Raw genomic sequence first — 24,408 nt, 5'->3', positions numbered from 1 at the left:
CTGATGTGTATTTGGCTACAAATGCAGCACAGACTCCACGAGTGAAGGCCATCGGTGAGAGAAACACAAAATAGCTTTCAGTGCAAAAAAATAAAAAATTAAGCTGGTTTACACACACAAACATTGTATTCTCACCATGGTAGATATTGAGCTTTTCTGTAAGTCTTTTGTTCACTCAGAGCGCAGCCATATTCATGCTTGACTGGAGACAGCACTACCAGCAGCTCTTCTTCAGAAAGAGAGAGAGAGAGAGAGAGAGAGAGAGAGAGAGAGAGAGAGAGAGAGAGAGAGAGAGAGAGAGAAAGAGAAAGCTACATAGACAGACAGAAGGAGACAGATACCAATGTCTTTGCTAATATTTCCACTAAGGAAGTGTTGGAGCAGTTAGATGCTTCCTTTGCCTCTAATAACACCACAGATTGATCTGTTCTCTCTGGGACTACCACACAATTAGGTAAACAAAACTCCATTCACAATACCAGCTGCTCTCGCACTCATTCTCTGATTGTTTAGCTCTCGGGTGTGATAATAAGTACACCCTATTTCATGCCAATGCAGCAGGCACTTCAATACATTTATTATTAAGGTGTTTTCAAAAGGACCGCTCAGAATGTCTGATGTAATTTCTTGTTTTTTCTTCTCTGCCTTATGTTTTTTTCACAGCATTCCTGTTTCTTAGATTTACCATCAAAAGAGGGTTTTTTGGATCACAGCCTGAATACTTTTTACCTCCCGGGCGGTTGCCAGGGCATCTAAACAGAATCGTCTTGTGTAGTTGTGCATTTTGCATAAAGGGATCCTCATGGATGTTAAATGTGAAAGCTGGACACAACAACCCATGTCTCAGATTCGAGCTGGACAGGATGGTACGTCTGACATAGCATGGAGGAGATCTGGAGATGAACTTTCATGGAAAAGACCTCCTCGGGCAGCTCGTCCACACAGCTGTATAGAAGGCAGATTGAAGGATGAGTTTATTCAAACATTGAACAATTTACAGATTTGTCCCCTTCAACAGCAGATGCCTCCTTCCCCCCAGGAGAACGACATCCCTGAGAGTGTAAGCCTTAGTTTGGTGGCAAGCTCTCAGAGCAGTCTGGAGTCTCTGTGTTCTCAACTGGAGAGCAGAGAAAGAGTTCAAATTAAGACAGCACCGAGCACTCAGAGGGCCAAGGTATGCTGTCTTGCTCCAGTTCGGATTGGATGGCTGCCTTTACAAAGACATGTGGTGAAGAAAGATGGGCAGAATGATGTAGCTCAACAGGATGGCACCAGCTGCAAGGTATGAGCTAAAATAAAAACTAAGGTTTAATGCTGCTGCAAAAGATTTTAAATGTGTGTGCTTTTCTAAATAGTTGCTTTTTCCATTAAATATAGGTTATTTAAAGAAATCTATATGTGGTTATACACATTATAGGGTCAAAAGCCTGTGGACACCAAACCTACAATATATGTGGTTCTTCCTCAGACTTTTCAGCACACAATTGAAAATAATGTTTTTTCCCTTATACTGTAACATTACAATTTCCCTTCAATAGCACTTAAAGGGCCAAACCCGTTCTAACATGACAATGTTGCTGTGCACAAACTGAGCTCCATGAGGATATCAGTTACTTAGTTTAATGCAGAAGAACTCAAGAACTTTACCTTTCCTTTAAATCAGGGAATACTTTAGGGAGAATCTGAATCTCTGACTTCTTCTCAAACCTCCTGATACCAGTGCCTGATGTCACTTATGCACTTGTTGCTGAATATGCAAATCCAAAATCTAATGGGAAGTCTTTCCAGAAAAGTGGAAGTCATTATAACAGCTAAATGGAACAAAGTATGTTCAAGGGATGTTCAGCAAACACACATTGGTGTGATGGTCACGTGAAATTAAATATTCTTTTATTCCGAAGACTATAACTTTGGTCTTTAAAATCAAAAAGCAAACAAAAATTTAAATCTATAGTGTTTGTTTATACGACTAGATGGGTTACAGTTATTTTTACAACACAGTTTTTATCTTTAGTCCAAGTGCCTTCTAAAGATTTTTTCAATGTAAATAATTGTAAACATGCATTGTAGTGTTTGCAGTAGATATTGGAGCTGCATCTTGTCCCTCCTACTGTTCTACTGTCTGTCAATACCTGCTCCTTCTCTCTCCCATTTTTTTAAATTCTTTTATCTTTGCCACATCTTCACAATAAAACAGCATCAACCAGTAAAAAATTATATTTTAAAAATCACTAACACTCCACTCAGCCTGTAGAGTTCTGTCAATCAGACCCAATGGCGAGGGAAGTGTAAATGGATAGAGATTTCAAAAAATAAAAAAGAATAAAAGCTTGAGAAAGCATATATAAAAATACAGAGGTATAGAGGTGATCTCTATAGGTAAAAAAAAAACCCTAAATGTATGGTGAACTTTAAAGCACAGCTATTTAACTATGTTAAAGTGTTAGAGCATGCAGACGATTCAACACTGAAATTGTTGTGTTTTAGGTGTGTTTCAGTTCTGTATTAATTTCTTTTCAGAAATATTATGGTTAGGGCCGCTGTGGCGCGTCTGTCCTGTAAAAACTGTTTGAACGACAGGAATACGCTGCTCTATTACAGGGCATCATACACACATAGTCAAGACAAAACCCCCAGGAAATTATTAGCATAAAATGTATTGATAAATAAGCTTTATTCTGTCAGATATTGATTCTGACTTGCTAAGTACAATACACATAATGCATACAATACATATACACCCATGGCACCCATGGCAAGATTCCTATTGCCATCCCTTCTCACACGACATAGTTCCACCCCCACAACATAGAAATCTGTAAGTTTACTTAAAACTTTTACTATGTATCTTCTAGCTAGTTTGTTTTTAATGCTAATTCCACCTTTGCATAAAATCCAGAAGGTCCTAAACCCACTTTAACATTGTTTTTAATTCACATATTTAATATGTAAATTAAACAGTTGAATACATTCAGGTCTGGACTGTTCATCTGAATTATTTTAAAGAACAAGGTACAGGATTAAAAAAAAAAAGTCTTATTGTGACAGTCTATAGGACACGACTATAAGAGCTAAACATTGTGTATACGAATTCAGATGGTTTATACAGCAATGTGGTTCAGGGTAGTTCATAGACGCTTCATATATTCTAAACGAGGCTTCAGTGTGACTCAGAAGAATGAGTAGTCTCAGAGGGATTTATTTTCTACTGGACGCGCATGAGCAAAGCATTGCAAAATCTGCTCAGGTTGTGTACAGGAAACAGAATTGAGTAGTTTGCCTCTCTACACTCTTCTAGTTCTCACGGGAGTATCGAGGTTGCACTGTACAAATAAAAATTAATTAATCATTCATACCTTCCATAAAAAGGTAAAACATATTTAATAATCATAGCAAATTTGTCAGAATTGAAGTATTTAAGCGTGCACTGTATATTAAACTTCAGCAGAGAAACAGATCATTTAAATGGGCGAGGGTGGCGAAAAGGCAGGGGGCGCTCACCGACACCTCCCCCCGCCTGGTTGCGCCCTAGGCGACCGCCTAGTTTTCCAATACAGTCAACCTCTGATAATTCACGGTTCGGAACTGCCGGTTTGGAAAATTTGCAGATTCTCATTTGCAACCTTACTAACAGCAAATTGTGGATTATCCTAAAATTTGCAGGAATCCGCAGCGGGAACGAATGTTCGAGACCGTTAGGAATTACATTTGAAACTATTTGTTTGTCAAATACTGTACACTATTACATTTATAAAGTGACAATGTCTAGATGAATTCACTAAGGTGCTGTACACTTACATGCTGTAATCTTTCACATCTGGGAGTTTACACATTGAGGAAAAAATTCTGTGCACCAAACAGCATAATGCATATTGAGTAGTATATAAAAATATCACTAACACCAGTTTTGTAGTGCAATACAGTCATTGGTAGAACAGCACAAAATCTAATACTGTAGTATGCAATTTGAGACCTGAATTAGTTCTTGTATGCATTATTGTGACTTTCACAGAGTATAGCTTAGCCAATTAGCTCACTCCACTCGAGCAGAGTGCATGTAGGTGTTTTACTTTACCCTGAATTCATACTGGATGCATCACGTACATGCATGAAGGCACATCAGCAAGAACAAGTCCTAAACAATCTAATTATCACACTGACTAATTACATTTGTTGCTAATTTGCTAAATTCTAACTCACATTTGCTATAAAGAAAAATCTGCACCATATTTTACCATAGTGGGTGTGTGGCTACGTGTGAAGCCTTTTAAAAACCGAAATCATGCACCAAAAAAGGTGACACAAATCAGTGGAAATGTAAAAAAAAAGCTGGTGTATATTCCTGTTTGTAGCCCCATGTTGGTAAAAAATATGTGCACAGAGAGCTGCTTGTAAAAATGGAAAAGAGTGTAAACTTGCCTTAAGGCTTTGCGTACCCCTGGGCAAACAGATGCCCTGATTTCATGTCGGTCACTTTTGGCTGCTGTCTTTAAAATTGTTTTAAATAAAACATACTCAAACATGTACATCAATTTAGATTTAATGCTAATGTGAATAATGTACTGCACAGAGCTAGATACACAGTGTCATGTAATATGAAGGAAGTGGATACAAGTGCAAAAATACTCACATGTACAAAACAAACACAATGAAACTAAACACACACACAAAAAAACCAAAAGGCAAAACCAGAAGCTTGGAACACAGCTGCAAATACAAGCATAAATAAAAACCATGGAGAGACAAACAAGAGACAAGAGATGCTGCAAACTGAGTCTTTGAGAAATGTTAATTAATAGACAATGGGATTCAGGTGTGCAAACATGTGACCTATGAGGGGCAGTAGCTGATCAGAAATGTATTTTGTGACCATAGTCCTGAAAAAGAGGGCTCTGTGGGCCAGAGCCATGTCCACAAAGTGAAGTTCTCAGCTAAGCACCATGGAAAAGCAATGTCCTTAGTTGAGCAAGATGATGGAGTGACATCTTCAGCTGAGCAAGATGATGGAGTGACATCTTCAGCTAAACAAGATGGCGGAGTGACATCTTCAGCTGAGCTAGATGGCGGAGTGATATCTTCAGCAAAACAAGACTCCATGTTGTTGTGAAGGTTTAGAACATCCTCACGTGGAAAGCTCAGGTACATCCTCATCAGAGGCAATGCAACATTCTTAGTCAGACTGAAAGGCTGTCTCCTCAAAGCAGGGAGAAAGGTGTTTCATCCTTGGCTGGACAGAAAGGCTGGCAGGTGGTCTTCTCACAGTAGGGTGGTGTCCTCAGCTGGACAGGAATGCTGAGCGATGTTCTCCTTAGAGCAGGGTGACACAGCAAATTCCAAAATAGGGAGGCGGGTGGGGTTTTATGCTTGTTTTATTTAGAACCTGGGTACCTTCTCCATGCCTCTTCTCGAGTGACACTTGATATCAGGACTCGCCAGGAGTTAGTTTAGGAGTCCATCCATCTATCTGGTTATGCTGCCTCCGGCTCTCTTTTTGTGGTTCCTCTTGCAAAAAATTTTAGTAAAGTGCACATGTGCAAAACAAACACAAAATAAACAAATAAATAAAGAGCAAAACCTGAAATTTGGAACAATTCCAAACATGCGACATGGTCGAATAAGGTGCAGTTGCCTATGGGAAATGTATTTCATTACCATAGTCCTGAAACACCGCAACAACAATTAAAAGGAAATGTTTTTTTATCAGCTTTTACATAAAATATCAATTCACTGTTTAGCTGGTTTTAGTCAAACCCAGTTACATGTTCTTCCTTGATGTGACACTTTTAGTCCAAGAGAACACAATGACAGCATAGCAATTGCACTCTGATGGGAACAAAAACAACCAAATCAATTTAGCTCTGATTCAAACCTGACAAACTGACTAACGGCTGTGTGCCTTAGCAATCAATAAGTGTGTTATCCTTCAACCATTTTGAACAATTAAAAAAAAAAAAAAAAAAAAAAAAAAAAAATATATATATATATATATATATATATATATATATATATATATATATATATATATATATATTGAGGACAGTCTATTATTGCAGCACAAACCTCAATGTTGTATTCTAGGGGTCTCCTGGAAACTTGTCAGCAGATTATGATCACAGTGAGAAAAAAAGAAAAAAATGATGTAAAGGTTTTAAGGTTTTTCCAGCTATTACTTAATTTCTATGCAGCGGTCCCCTGGTGGTCTAGTGGTTAAGATGCAGCGCTCTCACCGCTGCGACCCGGGTTCGATCCCCGGTCAGGGAACCATCCCCAGCCACTCTCAGTGCCGGTCCCAAGCCCGGATAAATTGGGGAGGGTTGCGTTAGGAAGGGCATCCAGCGTAAAACATGTGCCAAATCAAACGTGCGGAGGATCCGCTGTGGCGACCCCTAACGGGAGAAGCCGAAAGAAAGTCATTGTCACTTAATTGCTATGCAGAGAGAGGAACTACTGTATGTGGACGTTTATGAAATCATGAAATTTGTGTGTCAACTATCTAGGAGCATATATTAATGAAAAATGTACTTGCTGTCACATATAGTTTGATGTTTGATGCATTTTACTTAAAATCCCTACAAAATATAGACTTACAAACACGAATGTCTAGGCAAAGTCAAAACAGTGCATCAAGGTGATATGCGGTTTGTAACATGATCTATGGAGCATCTTGTTTTTCACACAATGTTGTACATGTTTGCATTTACTGGATACACAATTTGCTGCGATAAACAAATGCCAAAAATGCTATTTTATGTATACAGTACTGTACTGTATTAACATTTTACTTAATTTTATAATTAATAATTATATTTTTATTAATAAATTTCATTGTTTCACCATAAAACTCCATAAAAACTATTTCCTATAGGTTTTTAGGTCTATCGTGCTATCCCCGAGAGACTGGGGATATCAGCGAAACAAATTAGTTATGTGCCAAATGCAAATCCGCAAAATACCAGGGGCGCGAGATTCGAACCGCGGTAAAGCTGGGGATTACTGTATTTACCTTAAGTGATATTCAGAAAAATTCTCAGTTCAAGTCAAGGCTGGAAACATTTTTATTTTGTCAAGCCTTTTATCAGTACGTTTTTCTTAGGTAAAGGATCTGATCAGAACTGGTGGGATCATGGATATAGAGTGTTCGGTGAATAAAAATGAATTGAATTTACTGAGCTTGAAGACCGTCTCTAGGTTACATACGTAAACTTAGTTCCCTGAGGGAACGAGACGCTGCATCTAAACTCTTAGGGAACGCTTGCACGTTGCTCATGCTTTTGGCCAACAGCAAAGTGTCGAAATAATCAACCCTGCAGCAAACTGTTCCTGCAGGAACTCCAGCACTGAACCAACCGGGCAGTTGACTGGGTCCAATTGGTGGTGCACGCACCACGCAGAGAACAAGCACCTTTTAGCGGCATACGACCTCTGGATTGGAGGATGGTCTCCTCTACCTCAGTAGAGAAACCAGCTGTTAAGAACTGTGCCTTGAAACTTGACTTGACTTGACTTAATATCGTCAGCCCCAGAGCTGAATCCCTCCTCCATCTCCCACAGCAGGTCAGCCTGGTATGCCTGAAACATACCCCACGATGTTTGCATACAGCAAGGTTTGGGAAGTAAAAAGGCGTGCCACATACAGGCTATCCCAGGACCCCTACACCTCAGTGTGCAGATCCGGGAAAAAAAGCAGACTTTGTTGTAGAGGCTGTAATGCAGTGTGCAGGAAAAAGTCCGTGGGCTTGCAAGCTTCCATAATCTTTTCCTCTTCGGAGGAAGAAATGTGGAGCGCTGCGCTGCTCACGCCGGGGGAAGAAACCGCCGAACGGCATGCTTCCCCAGTGAGTGAGTGCTAGACACTCAATTTCTCAGCTGTATAACTGTGATCATTTTAGTTGCTCTGGATAAGGGAGTCTGCCAAATGCTGTAGATTTCTTGTTTGGACTGTCACATTGTGTTCAAATTATTATTCGAAGAGCAGGTATTACTGTATATTTCCAGACAGCATTTAACAATTTTATTCATTTATACTTAATGAACAAAACACCTGATTGTTCAAATACACAAAGATTATATTCCATTTTAATATAATGCATTATACAAAATAATTTAAATATGGCATGTAGCTTTAGTTTGAAACTTTCTGGTACATATAAACAAGTTGCAGCTGTGAAAAGTGACATAAGTCATAAAACAATTCCCTGTAAATCCTACACTTTTTGTGTATGCCATTAAGCATATACTATCTGTATTTGTGCATACGAAAGAAAAACCATTAAAAAGACAAATAATATTGACATTTGACAATGAATTAATGTAAGAAAAGAGCAACAGTTGAACAGAGACTTAATAATGAGGAAAAAACAGCCCAAACACTTGTGAACTATGAATGATGGAGTGATATGGGTGTTTTCTTGCAGGTGAAGCTGAAGCCACCTATTACCCCTGTATTGAGCTGCAGTTCTGTCAAAATGTATGGATCAGAGCCTGGAGGTAGGTAATGCTAAAAAAAGAAATTTGTTTTGACTTTTCTGAATATTACATGATTTTCACTGATACAGTATATACCCTGAAACACTCCATCTTGTCCTGTATGTGCATTCCATCATAGTTACAAACACGCAACTCCTCAGTCTTCTGCACATCTATTTTTCACGTTCGAAGCACATCAGCCCACTAACAGTGAGACAGATAAATTCACAGATTAAATATGCTCAGAGCGCAGGCTTGTGTTTGACTCTGAATAAGCTGTTATGCGGAATAAAACTCAGGTAGCTTGTGTGACAGCACCAGCCTTGTTTGTTGTTTTCTTCTCATGTATATTCTGTGCACTTTTTTCATAATATTATAATGAGGAATTCATTTCAGGCTGCACATGACGATTTGGGGCACGTTGTGTGTTTCTGTCAATCATGATCTGAGCTTATGGCTTTCTAGACTAGTGGAAATTATCCAGTGATTGAGTTTGAAGGGTAAACAGGCGAGAAACCTGCATTTTACATTCATAACATGCTTTGATTTCTATCAGGCTAGTAATTGTAGCATGTGACGTGTTGATCGTTGTGGAAACAAGGAAGGATCGCTCTCTCTTCCTGATTTATTTTTGGTTAGAAAGTGACCAGTTTTCCATGGATATTTGATAGATTTTTGCCTACATTTCGGAAGAAAATGGTGAAGAATGCAGCTGTGATATTAAACTGTCGAGTATTCAAGGTTAAAATGAAGATTGTTAATGCATCAAGGCCTTTGTCTTTTTTTCCGGTTTTTCTTGGCCCATATGGTAGCATACTCTGTGACAGGCAAATTTGTGTGTCTGTTTATTTACCCAGCTCTCCCAGCATGTACAACATCATTAATTCGGGATGAGTGTCAAACAGCTTTTATAGCATGATCTGTCACACTCTCATAGTCATTCCCTGATTTTTTTAATCCTGAGGAGAATGAAAGAAGACCGGGATGAAGGACTTGTGTCTTTAAGGCGTTTGACTGTCAGGTGTTCATTAATGGGATCCAGTGTTTCTGTTAAGGAACAACTACAAGCTTTAGTTCACTGGACGCCTTAAGTGTCAATCAATGGCAGGGTCACCATGGTGACTGCGATGTGGTGCAATCCATCATTACGTGGTGACATGGCACCTGTCCGGTGAAAAGTGCTCCCTCTTTCCTCATCTCTCAGTCTGTCTCGCCCTCTCTGTCCTACTTTTTTGTCTTGCACACATTTAGACACACACACACACACACACACACACACACACACACACACACACACACACACACACACACACACACAAACACTTCTTGTTCCACCAGCTGAATATAATGACACAATGCTGGTTTGGTCAACATAAGCAGCACTTTGTTGATTATATAAACACACCACACACACACACACACACACACACACACACACACACACACACACACACACACACACACACACACACACACACACAGTATGAGAAGGAAGCTACATTTACTTCACACACTAAGAAAATGTAACTCATTTCACCTACACTTCTGTGACTAAAAGGATTCTTCTCTTTCTCACACACAGATGCTACCGCTAGACTTGGGGTAAAGGGAATGTCAGGCTCCATCCCTGTACAGGTAAATTCTATTCATCATACATCACACTTCATACATCATCATAACCACTGAAAATTCACACTTCACTGCAGGCCTTTGTGTTTTCTCTGCTTCATCGAGCTCAGAACCACAAAACCCTTCACACTTTGATATAAACATAAAATATCTTTAATAATGTATTTGCGTTTCATGTTTAACAGGGTAATGTGGAACTTTCCTCATCCTGATCCTTCTTTCATAATGTATTCTGTTATATTTTAATATGAAAAATTCTGACAGCCAGTGACTCAGCTGCTCTGACAGGCAGGGGAAGTTCAATTCACCACCTGGATGCATTCCGTATGAGGTGTATTCTTTCATTAAATCTTATTCTTTTTTAAATAACTTCTTTTTTCCTACGAGAAATGTAATTGTAAAAAAACGGAACGGAGATTCTAACGTTTTCTCATCATACAGCTTCAACCCTGTTTAGTCTATTTCTGAAAATATTAGGCAGTTTAATAAAAAATAATAATAAAATGCATTCGAAAGCTAAAGAATCAATATGGTTATTTGGCCCCCTGCAAACAAAAATAGCTAGAAAATAAAAAGTTTAATAGTATACCCACAGTCTGACAAACCAAACAAACAAACAAAAAAATCGCTTCTTAGGTTCATGTATAAAATATGTGTGTTGGCCTGGGGAAAATCCGCCAGATATTTCTGCTACTGTATTCTAAAAAACAACCACTGAAGATGAAAAATTGATCTGTTGTAAGTTAAGGCGAAATAGGTAACAAGTAGGATCAGATTTTTAGCCTTTGTGTGATATTGGATTGTTTTGTGAAACCAGGGCGTTTCTGTGATTCTGTTCCTGTCAGCCATTTTGTCCGCTGTCATGTATGTGGTGTCATTTTACATGCATCTTTTTTGTTGTTGTTTTGTGTATTTGTGTGTGTGTCACTCATGATAAAGCTGTCATGCATAAAAAGAGAGGAGAAAAGCACTAAGGTTTAGGGATGGACGAGAGGAATGTGCAGAACAGGAGAGTATTGAGGTGGCATGACCAATCAAGCCTGGAGAATAGACCAAGAGAGAGGATTAAAGTGAGAAGATGAGTGGAAAAGACAGGGAAGAAGAGGCAAGATCATGACATGACTGGGTAAAAGGATGAGAGCAGTTGGATGGGGACCAGAGCTGGATTTTTTAGTAGAATTCTAGAGATGATGGGCAGTTTTAGCAGATTTGTAATTTCTTTTAAAACAACCTCGATTGGGATATTTCTGCTTTTCGTGACCAAAAATATTTTTAAGAATAGAGCTGTTATTTGAACAATGATACCACAAAACTATAGTTTATGAGAAATTAGTTTATTCATTTCTATACCCATAACTGTGGTTTTTTTGCTGGTCTTATGGCATTTACATATATTTACCTCATTGATAGTGTATGTTGAATAGAATGTTTTTTACGAAATATATAAATATACACAGGTACTACTGCAAAAAGTTACCTAGAACATTAAAATTAGTAAAATAAGCTCTCCATGTTTTCATAGATGTGCTCAATTTGTTCAATTTGTAGTTATGGGTAAACAAACAGTGATGCAGCATGTATTATTGCTGCTGTGTCGTTGATTCAAACCTGAGCTCGAGATACTGTGAAGTTTTAAGTTGGTTTCCCAGAGATTCTGTTGTTTTCTTGCAGTTCACTGCTGGTTGGTGGACAGGCTGGACTAAGAATTGCCTCTAGGTATGAATGAATGCATAGACATGTGTGTGCATGATGCCCTGGGATGGACAAGTAACTGTTCCAGTGTCACAGGATTGGATAAAGAATTTCCTCATCCCTGACCAGATAAAGTGGTTCCTGAGGATGAATAAATGAAGGAACGGTAGTGACATTGTCATGTAGGCCTGAGCAGGAAATTGTATTGCTTCAGTGTGAGACATGTGGTTAAACCTACATATTATCAGCTTTCATAAAAGTTTCTTTAATGTGTCGGATGTCTGTCTTTTTCAAAAAAAAACTTTACTGTGAGTGTAATAAATGTAGTCTTTTTCTAAATAGTTGAGATTTTTGAAAGAAGAATCACTAAGCCATGACTGTCCTTAAGCTATCATTAGAGTTTTTAAAATAACAGATTTTCTTTCTCATTTCTCTCATACAGGGGACAATTAAACAGTAGATAAAGAATATATTTAAAATACTGAGGTTCAAAAAGGTACAATACGACGATGAATATTTTAACGTGACACTAACCAGGTGAAACTGCTGAAATAAAATTTGGCAGCGCACCAGCAGACGCATAATTTGTTGCAATATGAGTAGGAGGAAACATCTGTGCATGCCTCAACAGTTTATCTTGACTGGACCATTAAATTAGTGCCTACCAGTTCTATATTAGGTATAACAGAACATATTGTATTCATAGACACATGAAAAGAAAGATGCGACAGCAACGTTTGGGGGAAAATAGGTGATGAAATAGTAAAGAATGGAACGAAAAAGGTGTCTTTCTGCTACTAGAAGACCATGTTCTCTAGGGATCTCTGAGCTAACAGAACAGTGTGAGAGATTCTCTCACTTCAACTGTTACAGTGACCGTCTCAGTACAGTGGTTCAGTGAGGATGATTTGGACTTTAAATTCGGCTTAATACACCAGCTTAGAGATTGAAATTTAAATACAGTACATCCCACCAGCTTTTTTGCTTGACATTGATTAGGCAAAGCAGGGTCGTGCTGGGATTCGAAATGGAATCTCTTGTAATACTCAAGCAAATAATAAAGATGAGTTTTGGCTTCAAACTTAATTAAATTATCCTTGAGCTCCCCTGACACTAAGGCAGTTACTATGGCAACAGTAAAAGCTCCCTTCAGTTTGGGAAGTGTTGGAATGGAAGATATTGCGTGAGCTGATACTGTGCCCATAACTGTGTACATGCGAGGACTAGAAATAAACCCTTTGTCATCATAAACCAGAAACTCAAGGTTTTCAGGTGTTAATCTTATTTTTCTTTGCCAGGCTGATGGTAAAAGAAAGGTCATTCCAGCAGAAAGAAATAAGCACACACCGTTTGATCGGGCCACCAGCGTGCAGAACACACCCCCTGACAGATTTCTGTGGAAAACCCCAGAGCACAGGAGAGGGAGCGTTCCCCAGGTATCCCTTCACACAGCACCCCCTGTAGGCGATAGAACATCTCCCAAACACAGCAGCTCTATATCCTCCATTACAATCACCTCCAGAAAGGTCATCCGTTCCTCAAGCATGCCTGATACCAGCATATCCAGCCAGGATAGAGACAGGATGGCCTTAAACAGCCACAACTATGACCCAGATTATTTAAACAGTCTATGCCCGACTGAGGTCACTCCACAGAGGAAAGCCCTTGTGGTCAAAATTACTGAGCAAAGAGAAGAAACCAATAGATTCCTGGAGCCAGGTGCTAAAAATGGCCCTGACTTAAGTTTCTCTCCAAGAAGGACTACTGGAGAAACATGCTTCTCCACTAGAATGAGCTCTGGAGCTGCAGCTTCTGATCTCTCCAGCATGAAGAACCACCCCTTACAAGCTTCTTTAAGTCTGACTAGTAAAGATAACCTTATATTAGAAAGGTCTCAAATAACCCACACAGAATGCCACTCTCAAATCCCTTCTTGCCTAGCCACAGAGGCCCAGAAGCCAGTGGTCCTCCGGAGAAAACCCACCATTATCAAGGTGCAGGAGCAAAGAGACAGCTTAAGCAGAGTGGACAATGGCAATAATAGGAAAGTGGCCTACAGGCACAGCTACAGTGACCTCAAAATCACTGATATGAAACCACAGTTAGACAATAAATGCACACTTTCTGGATCTGAGATGCAAGCTGCAAATAGCCAAACCAACCTATACAGGTCAACAGTGTCCCTCCAGATGACATCCTCCAATCAATGTCACCTGGATAACCCACATGCTGCAAGAGGATCCCAACCCCGGAGGCCTGCTAGTTGTTATGCTAGTCTGTTTAGCCCTGTTGAGGCAAATGCTGGTGAAATTCAAAACACTATTTCTGTGCTACCCCATGAGACAAATATTGGCCCTGTATGCTCCACAGCCAGCACCTCAAACAGGTGTTGGAGCAGTAAAGGAGGAGAAGAAAATCATGACAGGATTTATCTAAGGACAGGTAGCTCTTCATTGGATAAAGCCCAAAGCAAGAGGGAGTCTAATCTTCTGAGGAACCAGCCTTTAACTCTCATCAAAGTCCCAGGTAGGAATCCTTAGAGTGTGTATAGATGAATGCATCCTGATTCATGCATGCTTTATGGACTGTTTGGCTGTGATCATTTGTGACAGTCAAGCTCTCACAGCATCTTTTATTATAGAAAAGTGCAGTTTTGGGCACACACACAAACACACACACACACACACACACACACACACACACACACACACACACACACACACACACACACACACACACACTCAAGTTGTCCAAAGCTCATGTTAGTTTTGATGCATAATGGATCACAGTAAGTCGGGGAATGAGGATGAGAGCGAGAGTTTAATTTGAGCTACAGAACACATAGAGATATGTACATTACTGACTATCTTTTATAGCAGTGCCTTGAAACAGATCATCATCGCACTTGCTATCTTTCACTCGTCCTCTTCACTTTCCCTTTCATGCTCTTATTTTCTCTCCATTTCATTTTCCCACGCACCTTTCATGCATATTATATTGCTAACCTGCTTCTGGCTATATCATGATCACTTCTTGGAAATTTAGCAATATGAAAGCTGTAGGCAGCAAATTTCACAGTAGCCAAGTGAACACACACACACACACACACACACACACAAATGCTGTATACTATATATTCTTATATTGTACAATCCCAAATTGATGCACAGACACTGACACACACATATCTGTATATCAGCATTCTGGACACATACTCCTTTCTTCACAGAAAGCTCAACCCATGAGACCTACGATGCTATAGTAGCCCTGAATGCAGCTGCCATTATAGCCAATATAAAGCTGCATAGTGACCAGAGGAAAAGAACCCAGAGCGATGACAACTCAACTGGAGAAAGAGCCTCAACTTCCATGAGCAAACCTGCAGGTAAACATTCAGCTTACAGGGATGCTTACTGAGGATTCACACTGGGCAGGGTTTACTGTTAAAGGAAATCAATGACTGGATAGTGTGATGAAGCCCAAAAGCAATGTATACTTACTGTTACCACTTACTCTTAAGCTCTCACTTACATTATATAAGGTTTCTCTCACCGCTGCGGACCGGGTTCGATCCCCGGTCAGGGAACCAACCCCAGCCACTCTTAGTGCCGGTCCCAAGCCGGGATAAATGGGGAGGGTTGCGTTAGGAAGAGCATCCAGCGTAAAAACATGTGCCAAATCAAACATGCGGATGATCTGCTGTGGCGCCCCCTAACGGGAGAAGCCGAAAGAAATGTATATATTTACACTTAATGTATACATCTATTTGAATTAAAAGGAAAAAGGGGATTTTTACTTGTCACATATACATTACAGCACAGTGAAATTCTTTATTAGCATATCCCAGTGATGTTAGGAAGTTGGGATGAGAGTGCAAGGTCAACCATGAAACATTGCCTCTGGAGAACAGCGAGTTATGAGACTTGCTCAAGGGCCCAAGAATGGCAGCTTGGTGATACTGAGGCTCAAACCTCTGACCCGCCGATCAGTAACCCAGAACCTTATCCACTGAGCTACACTCCCCAATTAGTGGTTACTATTAAAGTGACAACAAATTTGAATGAGCACATTAATAAACACTTGTACTTGCCAGAACTACTGACTGAGCTGCTGTTATAGAAAATTAATTAACTCGTGTGGACACAATGAAGAAGAAACCTTGAGAGAACCTCAAGACGTTCACTTCATACAATTACTAACAAATTGAGCATACTTCCTCTTCTTCTTCTTTTGGCTGCTCCTATTAAGGGTCACCACAGCGGATCATCGGTCTCCACATTACATCTGCCTCTTTCAAACCAACTCCCGGCATGTCTTCCCTCACCACATCCATTTTTGGCCTTCCTCTTTTCCTCATTCCTGGTTTCTCCATCTTCAGCATTCTCCTTCTAATTAAGTGAATTCAGGAATATTTTACCAGAGTGTAAACAATCTAGTATCCTAATTCAAACCACCCAGACCAGGCAGTTACTAAGAATGGATAAATGAAGGTTTTAAATAGATTTTCTACATTCCCATAACTAAACATCTTTCTTTGTGTCACGTTCTCCATGTCTGACTGCTTGACCATGTTATTTAAGTGTATTTGCTCCTGCTTCTAGAGGGATGCTGATTTTGTTGTACACCCCTTTTCTCAACCAACCACCATTTCTTTTGAAATGATATAAATATCACACTTCTCATCATATCTGTATCTGCTTTCAAATTAAAATGTAAACCGTTAATGTAACTAACCATGTTGTCAAATGACTCCTGGGCAAAGGACGATGGAAAAATCTGTCAGACTCAATCTTCAGGACTGCATAACTAGCACTCTAGATAATATGCACACCCATCTTGTTCAGAATGCAGCACTGAACATATAAATATTCAGAGGAAAAGTCTTATTTATTTGCATGAACATACTTTACACTAATGGATGGTTTTAATTAACCATTCTGATTAAATTCATAGTGTGAAAAGGTACTAGCAGCCTGATCGTATTACAGATTTACAAGTAGGGGATGTTTAAGAGGTCTTTAGCATAATCTTCTGGCTCAGGGGTATGATATGATAGGGAGGCCTGAAATGTGCTGGTTTTAATATGCTCAGGACGGTAAGTATCTCAGGGCTCTGACTCAGGACACACTCACGTGTGTAATGGTAATATTGTGTTAGCTCAGGATCACGGATCAGATGCAGGACATGAGTTGTTTGTAGCCATAAACATGAACCTTCCAAGCAGGACTTATCTAATAAAAAAAATAATAAAAAAAAGCCAAGCCAATATAAGTTTTCTTTCCCTGAGACAATTTTAGAGAGCTAACAATTTAACAGACGATAGGATCAGGAGATATGTTTTTTGAGTTATAAAAAGAGGGAGAATTAACAGAGCTTTATTAGGACTACCTAATACCTAATAAAAACAAAATGCTATGTACACGGGAAGGTGACGTGAATAGCATTGATTTTTTTATTACTATCTGTCAAGGGGTGGGATAATTTTGGCCGCAAGTGAAAGGTCGGTCCTTGAAGTTGATGTGTTGGAAGCAAGGTAAATGGGCATAAGCTTGGAGTTGAGTGACTTTTAATCAGCTGTACAGTATCATAAAGACAAAAATACAGAAAGCTCTAACAACTCTAAGGCAAACCCTAATGTTTTGTTTATTGTTTTCCACAGAAAGCCTTATTTATGTACATGCACATCGTTTTCATTCATGGATGCCTATAATGGACAATTCAAATTATATTAAAGGTGTGAAAGTCCTTTTCTACCCTAATATTCTATGATTTCTGTGAAACCTTTTGTCAAATGAGCCGAAATGAGAGTGCGCAAACTCAATATATGCTCAATCTATGAATCATTGTCAGAAAGCAGGGGTCCATAGACAGACAACAACAAACTAAAATAATCCACAATTGTATGACGGGGAAATGAGATAAAGGTCAAAACAACAACAAAAAAAACACACAGAACTTTTACTGAAGAACAAATCTCTGACCTAACACTACAACCCGATGATATGTGTAGTGAATATGCTGACAGACTTGTCCAGGACTAAACACCGAACAGGTGAATAGATTAGGGGAAGTGGGAGTGGAAAGAAACAGGAAAGAGTAAAGTGACAGGACTGAAACTGGAAGAACCTGATAATGTAAACATGACAGCATTCTTGATGGTTTGAAAGGTTCCATAATTTGCTTAAATATCAGGCAATTTATTACGCCAACCATTATATCTGTGGGATCCTTCCCCATAGCCACCATTTAATGGATTTCCAATATTCCCAGAATGCTTTACTTACGAGGTGTGACGATGACAGGTATTTGATTTATGAAATTTGAAGTATTACTTCAAAACTGTCACTGTATTTTCCTACAGAGAAATTGTTAATGTGTCATCTTTATTCAGGAGCCAGAGCTGATAACGTAAGCGTTGCTGAGAAAAGCATAACAGTTTCCTGTCCTGTTGAAAGTGGGACAGCCACAAATATGAAGCCATGGAATGCTGAGGCTGTTCCACTTGAGACTACTGACGACTTATTATCACAATCTCACACCCTTAGTGTAAGTCAAGCTCTATATGCTGGATACAAGATAATGGATAATGGTGACCTCTTACTTTTCTAGGCATCTATTTTGGCATAATTAATGCTTATTAATAATCACATCATGGCCATTACTTTGAGTGGAAGGTCAGCTGTGTGTGTGTGTGTGTGTGTGTGTGTGTGTGTCTGTGTGTGTGTGTCTGTGTGTGTGTGTGTGTGTGTCATTACAGAAAGCACTGGGGCATCAGAGGTCAGATTTCATCAGGCAATCTCTTAGCTCACACCAGCACAATCTCCAATCCACTCGGGCACAGAAAGGTGAGCAATACACACTGCTACACACACCGCGATACACACATTAGCATCAACACCAATGTATTCTCATGGTCAAACACATACATGCATGCCTTGTATATTGCATCTTAAGTGCCAACACAGCCCACACAGTAACACTAAAATAAGTATGTAATGTAATATCTAACAGCAGATCTTTGTGCTAATACAAAATATTATAGAAAAAGAATAATATAATAATATATAATAAACCGGCGATTGTAGCATGTCACACATTTTTGCTAATATCTCTGAAAATGGCTTTAATTATGAAAGTGAAATATTGGTAACATTTTAAACACATTTGTCATTCTAAAATATTTTAGTTGTAGTGTTATAGATGTGTTTAGATGTGCAGTTTTCAGTTATGAAGTTAGTCTGCAAATACCTGTTGCACAACACTTTTACAGAGGATATGTCTCCCTCTAGTGGACACAAGTGGCAAATACACAGCAACAACTATACTTGTAATAGTGTTTAGTACTGAAATGCTGAAAGAAAGAAAGAAAACAAAAAAAGAAAGAAAACAAAAAAAGAAAGAAAGAAAGAAAGAAAGAAAGAGATGGAATTTACCGCATGAATTTTTACTGAACTATTAATATTATAATATTATAATATCTATAAACAGTGGTGCACTCTCAAAAGAAAGGGTACTAATATGTCGATTCATTGTTCTGTTCCTTAGCTTTGGCTTTAAATGTACACTACATGCACAGTTCTATAAAGGTCTATTTTCCAAAGCCATAGCTTTGATTGCCTGATGACGATATGATACAGCAGCAGCATTGCTTAAATCTAATTCAAATAACTGAGCAAGTGCACTTACTAAGTCGTCATAGTACATACAGAGGGCCCAGTTCAGTAAAGCTTAGATCCAAATCATACCTGCTTTACAAAACCTGCCCAAAATTCACTGTTTTGAGCTCAGAGTCAGAATGGAAGCTTGGTAAGAGACTTGTGTGTGTGTTCTGCAGATAACATTTTCGAATCGGCGGACCAAAATATATTGGGGAAGCAGATGCGACTGCAGTTCAGACAGTGAATTCTAATCGGCGCTGAAGTCACACAGCACATTTCCTCCTCCTTTCTGTATCTCTCATACCCCATTTCAGTCTCACTTACTCCCTCCTCCTGATGCTCCTATATCTCCTCTATCTCTATTCATCATGAGTGAGGTGTTTTGAGTTCCTGACTGCAGGGTTTTACTGCTTATAGTATTTTGTTTGTCTCCATACTGCTGAAGAAACTTAATCTGATATATGAAGTTTGTATTTTGTTTCCAGCTGATCCTGAAAGCAGGAGAGCTTCACAGTAAATAATCACAATTGATTGAGAGCGTTGCACGAACCAGCTTGTCTGCGCTGTCGTTCAGATAAAGCTGTCGGCTCTGCTTCCATATTTGTAATAACATCTGCACACCATCATGACTAATCTCTCCGTCTCTCTTTATGTGTAGAATTAGTGAGTGTGAGAAATGTGTAAGATAGACTAACCAAAACTGGCTTTTTTTATTCGTCCCACAAGATACTCCATGTGGTTTTATACCATAAGCGTAATGGGATTAAATGTTAAATATCGCTCCATAGCCTTTTTCTCAGCAACATTAAAACAACAACAACAACAACAACAATAATGCATTCAATAATAGACCTGAATTGGACGATGCAGCAGAAAGTATTTCGACTTCAAAGAAACACTGATTTGATCATAAACTTGTATTTCTGTCAGTTCTTTCATGTTTTCCTAATGTTTGTGTCAGTTTCCTTCATCACTCGTGCTAGTAGGTGCCATACATCTGTTTGTGTATATGCAGTTGTGTGTGTATAGTGCCCTGTGATGCACTGGTGCCTCATGGTGTATTCCCACCTAGTGTTCCAGTGTTCTGTATGGTCTAAAGACCACCATGTCTCTAAACATGATTAAGCAGTGACTGTAGTTAATGCCTTTTAAAATGTACTGCATGTTTGACTTTAAATAAAGACGAATGTCAATAAGTAATTGCTCTCAAAGCTCTTTTTTTTTTGTTGTAAATTCATCGGAACTCAGTTTAGTCAGTATTTCTCATTTACCCTTTATCTCTATTCATAGAGATAAAGCTTCATCTCTATATCTATATCCAAGTCATTTGTCACCCAAGTTTACGAGCATTAATCTTCCAACCACTTAAGTTACTTCACCATTTACTATAGTTGCTGTATTCAGTCCCTTCAGTTGTTCTTAATTTTGCATAAATATCATCAGAAAGAAACAGACTTTCATTTGTAACATATACAAGTACAGCACAGTGAATTCTTTCTTCACATCCCCAAGATTATTAGGTACCTAGGGTCGGCTATGTTATACCACCACTGGAGCAAAGAGGGTTGAGGGCCTTGCTCAAGGGCCCAAAGGTGCTTGGGCATTCAATCAGTGACCTGAAGCATTAACTGTTGAGCTCCACTTCAGCCTTCATTTATGTTTATGAACATTTTACATAAGCTCAGCTGACAAGTTCAAATTGTTTACATATATTAAAAATAGGGCTGTCAATCGATTAAAATATTTAATCTTGATTAATCGCATGATCGTCATTAGTTAACTTGCGATTAATCGCAACTTAATCGCACATTTGTATCTGTTTTAAATGTACCTTAAATTAATACTTTAAGTTTTTCATAATCTAATCCATATGGGCAAGACAAATATGGAAGCTTTATGCAAATATATGTTTATTATTAGTGAAACCATATTCAACATAGAGCATGAAGAACAAATATTCTTGTAAATGTTTTCAAGTAATTTTGGTCTTTTAAATGATGTAAATCATCAGGACACCAAATGGAACTTTTGCTATGTTTCCAATGAGGTAATACTGGAGAAACTGTACCTCTTCTACCTTTCATACAGATTACATAATCAGAGAATAATTAAGAAAATATAAATTTTATATATATATATATATATATATATATATATATATATATATATATATATATATATATATATATATATATATAAAATGTCTGTGAAGCAAAATATTCACTGAGATTCAGGTTGTTTTATTTATGTCTGTGAAGAGAGATGGCAGATAGCAGAGGGCACGACCTGTCTGTTTTCTTTATTTTACAAAAGCACAGTGTTTTGTTGTTACTATGAGTGTATACAAATAAAAGTAGACCCTTTACAGATTTGAATGATGTATTGCTCTTATCTGTATGATCAAAAAAGACAGAGTAATTTGAGGTCGTTTCGTCACTATTAGGAAAAGAATAGCACAAAACGCGCCGGCAAGTTTGTCGCCCCCCCAGAGGGTGAATTGTGTGCATTAAACCCGGAGGGTTAATTGTGTGCATTATGGCGGATTATGGTGCTGATTTAAAATTTCGCGCATCAGTAAAACCAATGTTTAGTGATTAAAAATTTATTTTTCTGTCGTGAATAAACGTGTTGCGTTGAAGCTTTTAATTTCGCCTCTTTTCTATTTATTAATTAATTAATTAATTAATTAATTAATTAATTTATATTCATAATAAAAATGGTCACTGAAATGCACGCTGCATTAATCGCGCATTAATAGAATTAGTGTCGTTAAAAGGAATTTGTGTTAACGCGTTTTTAATTGCGTTAATTTTGACCGCCATAATTAAAAATAATGAATAGTAAATAAACTTCTAGGCACTAAACTTATAATCTTTTATACAACATTATAAACTTTTTATCTCTGTAAAGCTGCTTTGAGACCATTTCCAATGTTAAAAGTGCTATACGAATAAAAATGAAATAAAAATGAACTATTTTTCAGAGATTTTTTTGGCATTCTCCAGTGTAATCTTCTGTCATCCCTCATTCACTGCTTCTAACGCTTAAAAAATTTAAGATCCAGCAACTTTTTATCCAAAAACATCACATACATTTGTGTACCTCCAACTGTGTGCAACAGTTTGAGAAAGAACCACAAATGCTAGAAAAGTCAAGTGTTTCAATACTTATATTGTGTATTTATGATGTTTATTTAATTGTGTATTGTGTATTTAAGTGTTTTTAATTGTTATTATATTTGTGTATTTAATTTAAATATTGTATATTTAAGTGTTCCAATAGTCTATATTGTGTATTTATGATGCACACACATACAAACACAATCACACCAAGAAATACTATTTTTTTTATGTCTTTTTTTATGAAGCTCATATGCATAAGACTGAATGAAACACAATAACGCAATAATATATATTTAGTTATTGTTAATTTATGGCAAATAATTAAAATCCATCTGTATATATTATTCCTTTTCACATCCAGGTGTAGGAACTGAATTTGAAGCCGTCTTTGAGAAATGGATTAGTCATTTAGAGCATTTTCTTTAAATATTAACCAGCCTGTGATATATTTAGCACTCAGAATGCAAGTGTTGAGAAGATGAAGATGGGTGGTGATGAGGATAGATACAGTGCAGTAATAGCATTGCTATGAAATATGCAGCCATCTTTGTTTTGAATTGTTTGAGAAAGCTGTGTGTTTGGCCTTACTGGTGTTCCATAAACACACTAGTGGGTCATAATCCATATTAATGTGAAATAATGGGAGAAAGGCCCTTTGTCCTACAAGCTTGATTACTTGCTGTATAGAGCAGCTCACTGGTGTTCCAGCACAAACACCACAGAGTAGGAAAACCAAGAAAAAGAAGCAGCACAATAGAGGTTTCCTAAAATCTTTGGCATTTTGATTTCAGTGACCCCGTGCTTGTGTGTGTGTGTGTGTGTGTGTGTGTGTGTGTGTGTGTGTGTGTGTGTGTGTGTGTGTGTGTGTGTGTGTGTGTGTGTGTGGTGTGTGTGTGTGTGTCTTCACTTGGCTACTGTGAAATTTGCTGCCTACAGCTTTCATATTGCAAAATTTCCAAGAAGTGATCATGATATAGCCAGAAGCAGGTTAGCAATATAATATGCATGAAAAGAATAACTATTAAGATGTGAAGTAAGTGGAGATGTTTTGTAGATAGCTCTTCCATATAGTTGAATTTGTTTACCAATTGTTTAATATATATTTGTCGAAAATATTCCTGAAATATTCCTAAAATGTCCTGATGCACAACATTAAACATTTATACAATAACAATAAACTATTTATCAAATTTATTTGCTTTACTCTGTAATTAATATTGTTTTTCTTTTACTGATATTTCACCTGTGAGTTAACTGGTTTTAGTTGGAGACTTATGAGCAACTGTGGCGACCCCTAATGGGAGGAGAAGAAAGAACAATAATAAGTAGAAATAGAAGAAAAGAAAAGAAGAAGAAGAAGAAGAAGAAGAAGAAGAAGAAGAAGAGAAGAAGAAGAAGAAGAAGAAAAAGAAGAAGAAGAAGAAGAAGAAATAGAGGAAAAGAAAAATAGGAAGAAATAAAAGAATAAGAAGAAATAGAGGAAAAGAAGAATACGAGGTAGAAAAGAAAAATAAGAAGAATAAGAAGAAAAGGAAGAAAAGAAGAATATGAAGAAAAAGAAAAGAAGAATAAGAAGAAGAATAAAAAATAAGAAGAATAAGAAGGATTGAAGAATAAGAAGAAAAGAAGAAGAAGAAGAAGAAGAAGGAGGAAAAAGAGAAGAGAAGAAGAATAAGAAGAAGGAAAATAAGACAAATAAGAAGGATAAAAAATAAGAAGAATAAGAAGGATTGAAGAATAAGAAGAAAAGAAGAAGAAGAAGAAGAAGAAGAAGAAGAAGAAGAAGAAGAAGAAGGAGGAGGAAAAAGAGAAGAGAAGAATAATAAGAAGAAGGAAAATAA

At 37.9% G+C, this 24,408-nt stretch overlaps 1 protein-coding gene across 3 annotated transcripts; it reads left to right on the top strand.

Annotated features, from left to right (window-relative positions):
* Positions 1–278: 278 nt before the first annotated feature.
* On the top strand, positions 279–20,641 carry cUnh10orf90 (chromosome Un C10orf90 homolog). Of its 3 annotated transcripts, XM_083557705.1 has the most exons (9): positions 279–454; positions 664–1,282; positions 8,415–8,487; positions 10,049–10,101; positions 13,086–14,313; positions 15,017–15,172; positions 18,179–18,333; positions 18,545–18,632; positions 19,622–20,641. In XM_083557705.1, the coding sequence occupies exons 2-9, from the start codon at positions 803–805 to the stop codon at positions 19,687–19,689; spliced, it is 2,301 nt and encodes a 766-aa protein (XP_083413831.1). In that variant the 5' UTR covers positions 279–454; positions 664–802; the 3' UTR covers positions 19,690–20,641. The 3 variants fall into 3 exon arrangements, with proteins under 3 accessions (XP_083413831.1, XP_083413832.1, XP_083413833.1); XM_083557706.1 differs by lacking the exon at positions 18,179–18,333 and having other exon boundaries at positions 314–454; XM_083557707.1 differs by lacking the exon at positions 18,179–18,333 and having other exon boundaries at positions 352–454; positions 680–1,282.
* The last annotated feature ends 3,767 nt before the right edge of the window (positions 20,642–24,408 follow it).

Source organism: Silurus aristotelis, assembly GCF_946808225.1.
Source record: "Silurus aristotelis genome assembly, chromosome: 12".
Lineage (NCBI taxonomy): Eukaryota > Metazoa > Chordata > Actinopteri > Siluriformes > Siluridae > Silurus > Silurus aristotelis.
The sequence above is the reverse complement of the archived record's forward strand: the minus strand, read 5'-3'. Positions and strand labels throughout refer to the sequence as shown.

Coding starts and splice junctions, on each gene's coding strand:
- cUnh10orf90 (XM_083557705.1), top strand. CDS start 803: ATGGATGTTAAATGTGAAAGCTGGACACAACAACCCATGTCTCAGATT. Junction 10,102..13,085: donor CAGGCTCCATCCCTGTACAG/GTAAATTCTATT, acceptor TTTCTTTGCCAG/GCTGATGGTAAAAGAAAGGT. Junction 14,314..15,016: donor AACTCTCATCAAAGTCCCAG/GTAGGAATCCTT, acceptor CTTTCTTCACAG/AAAGCTCAACCCATGAGACC.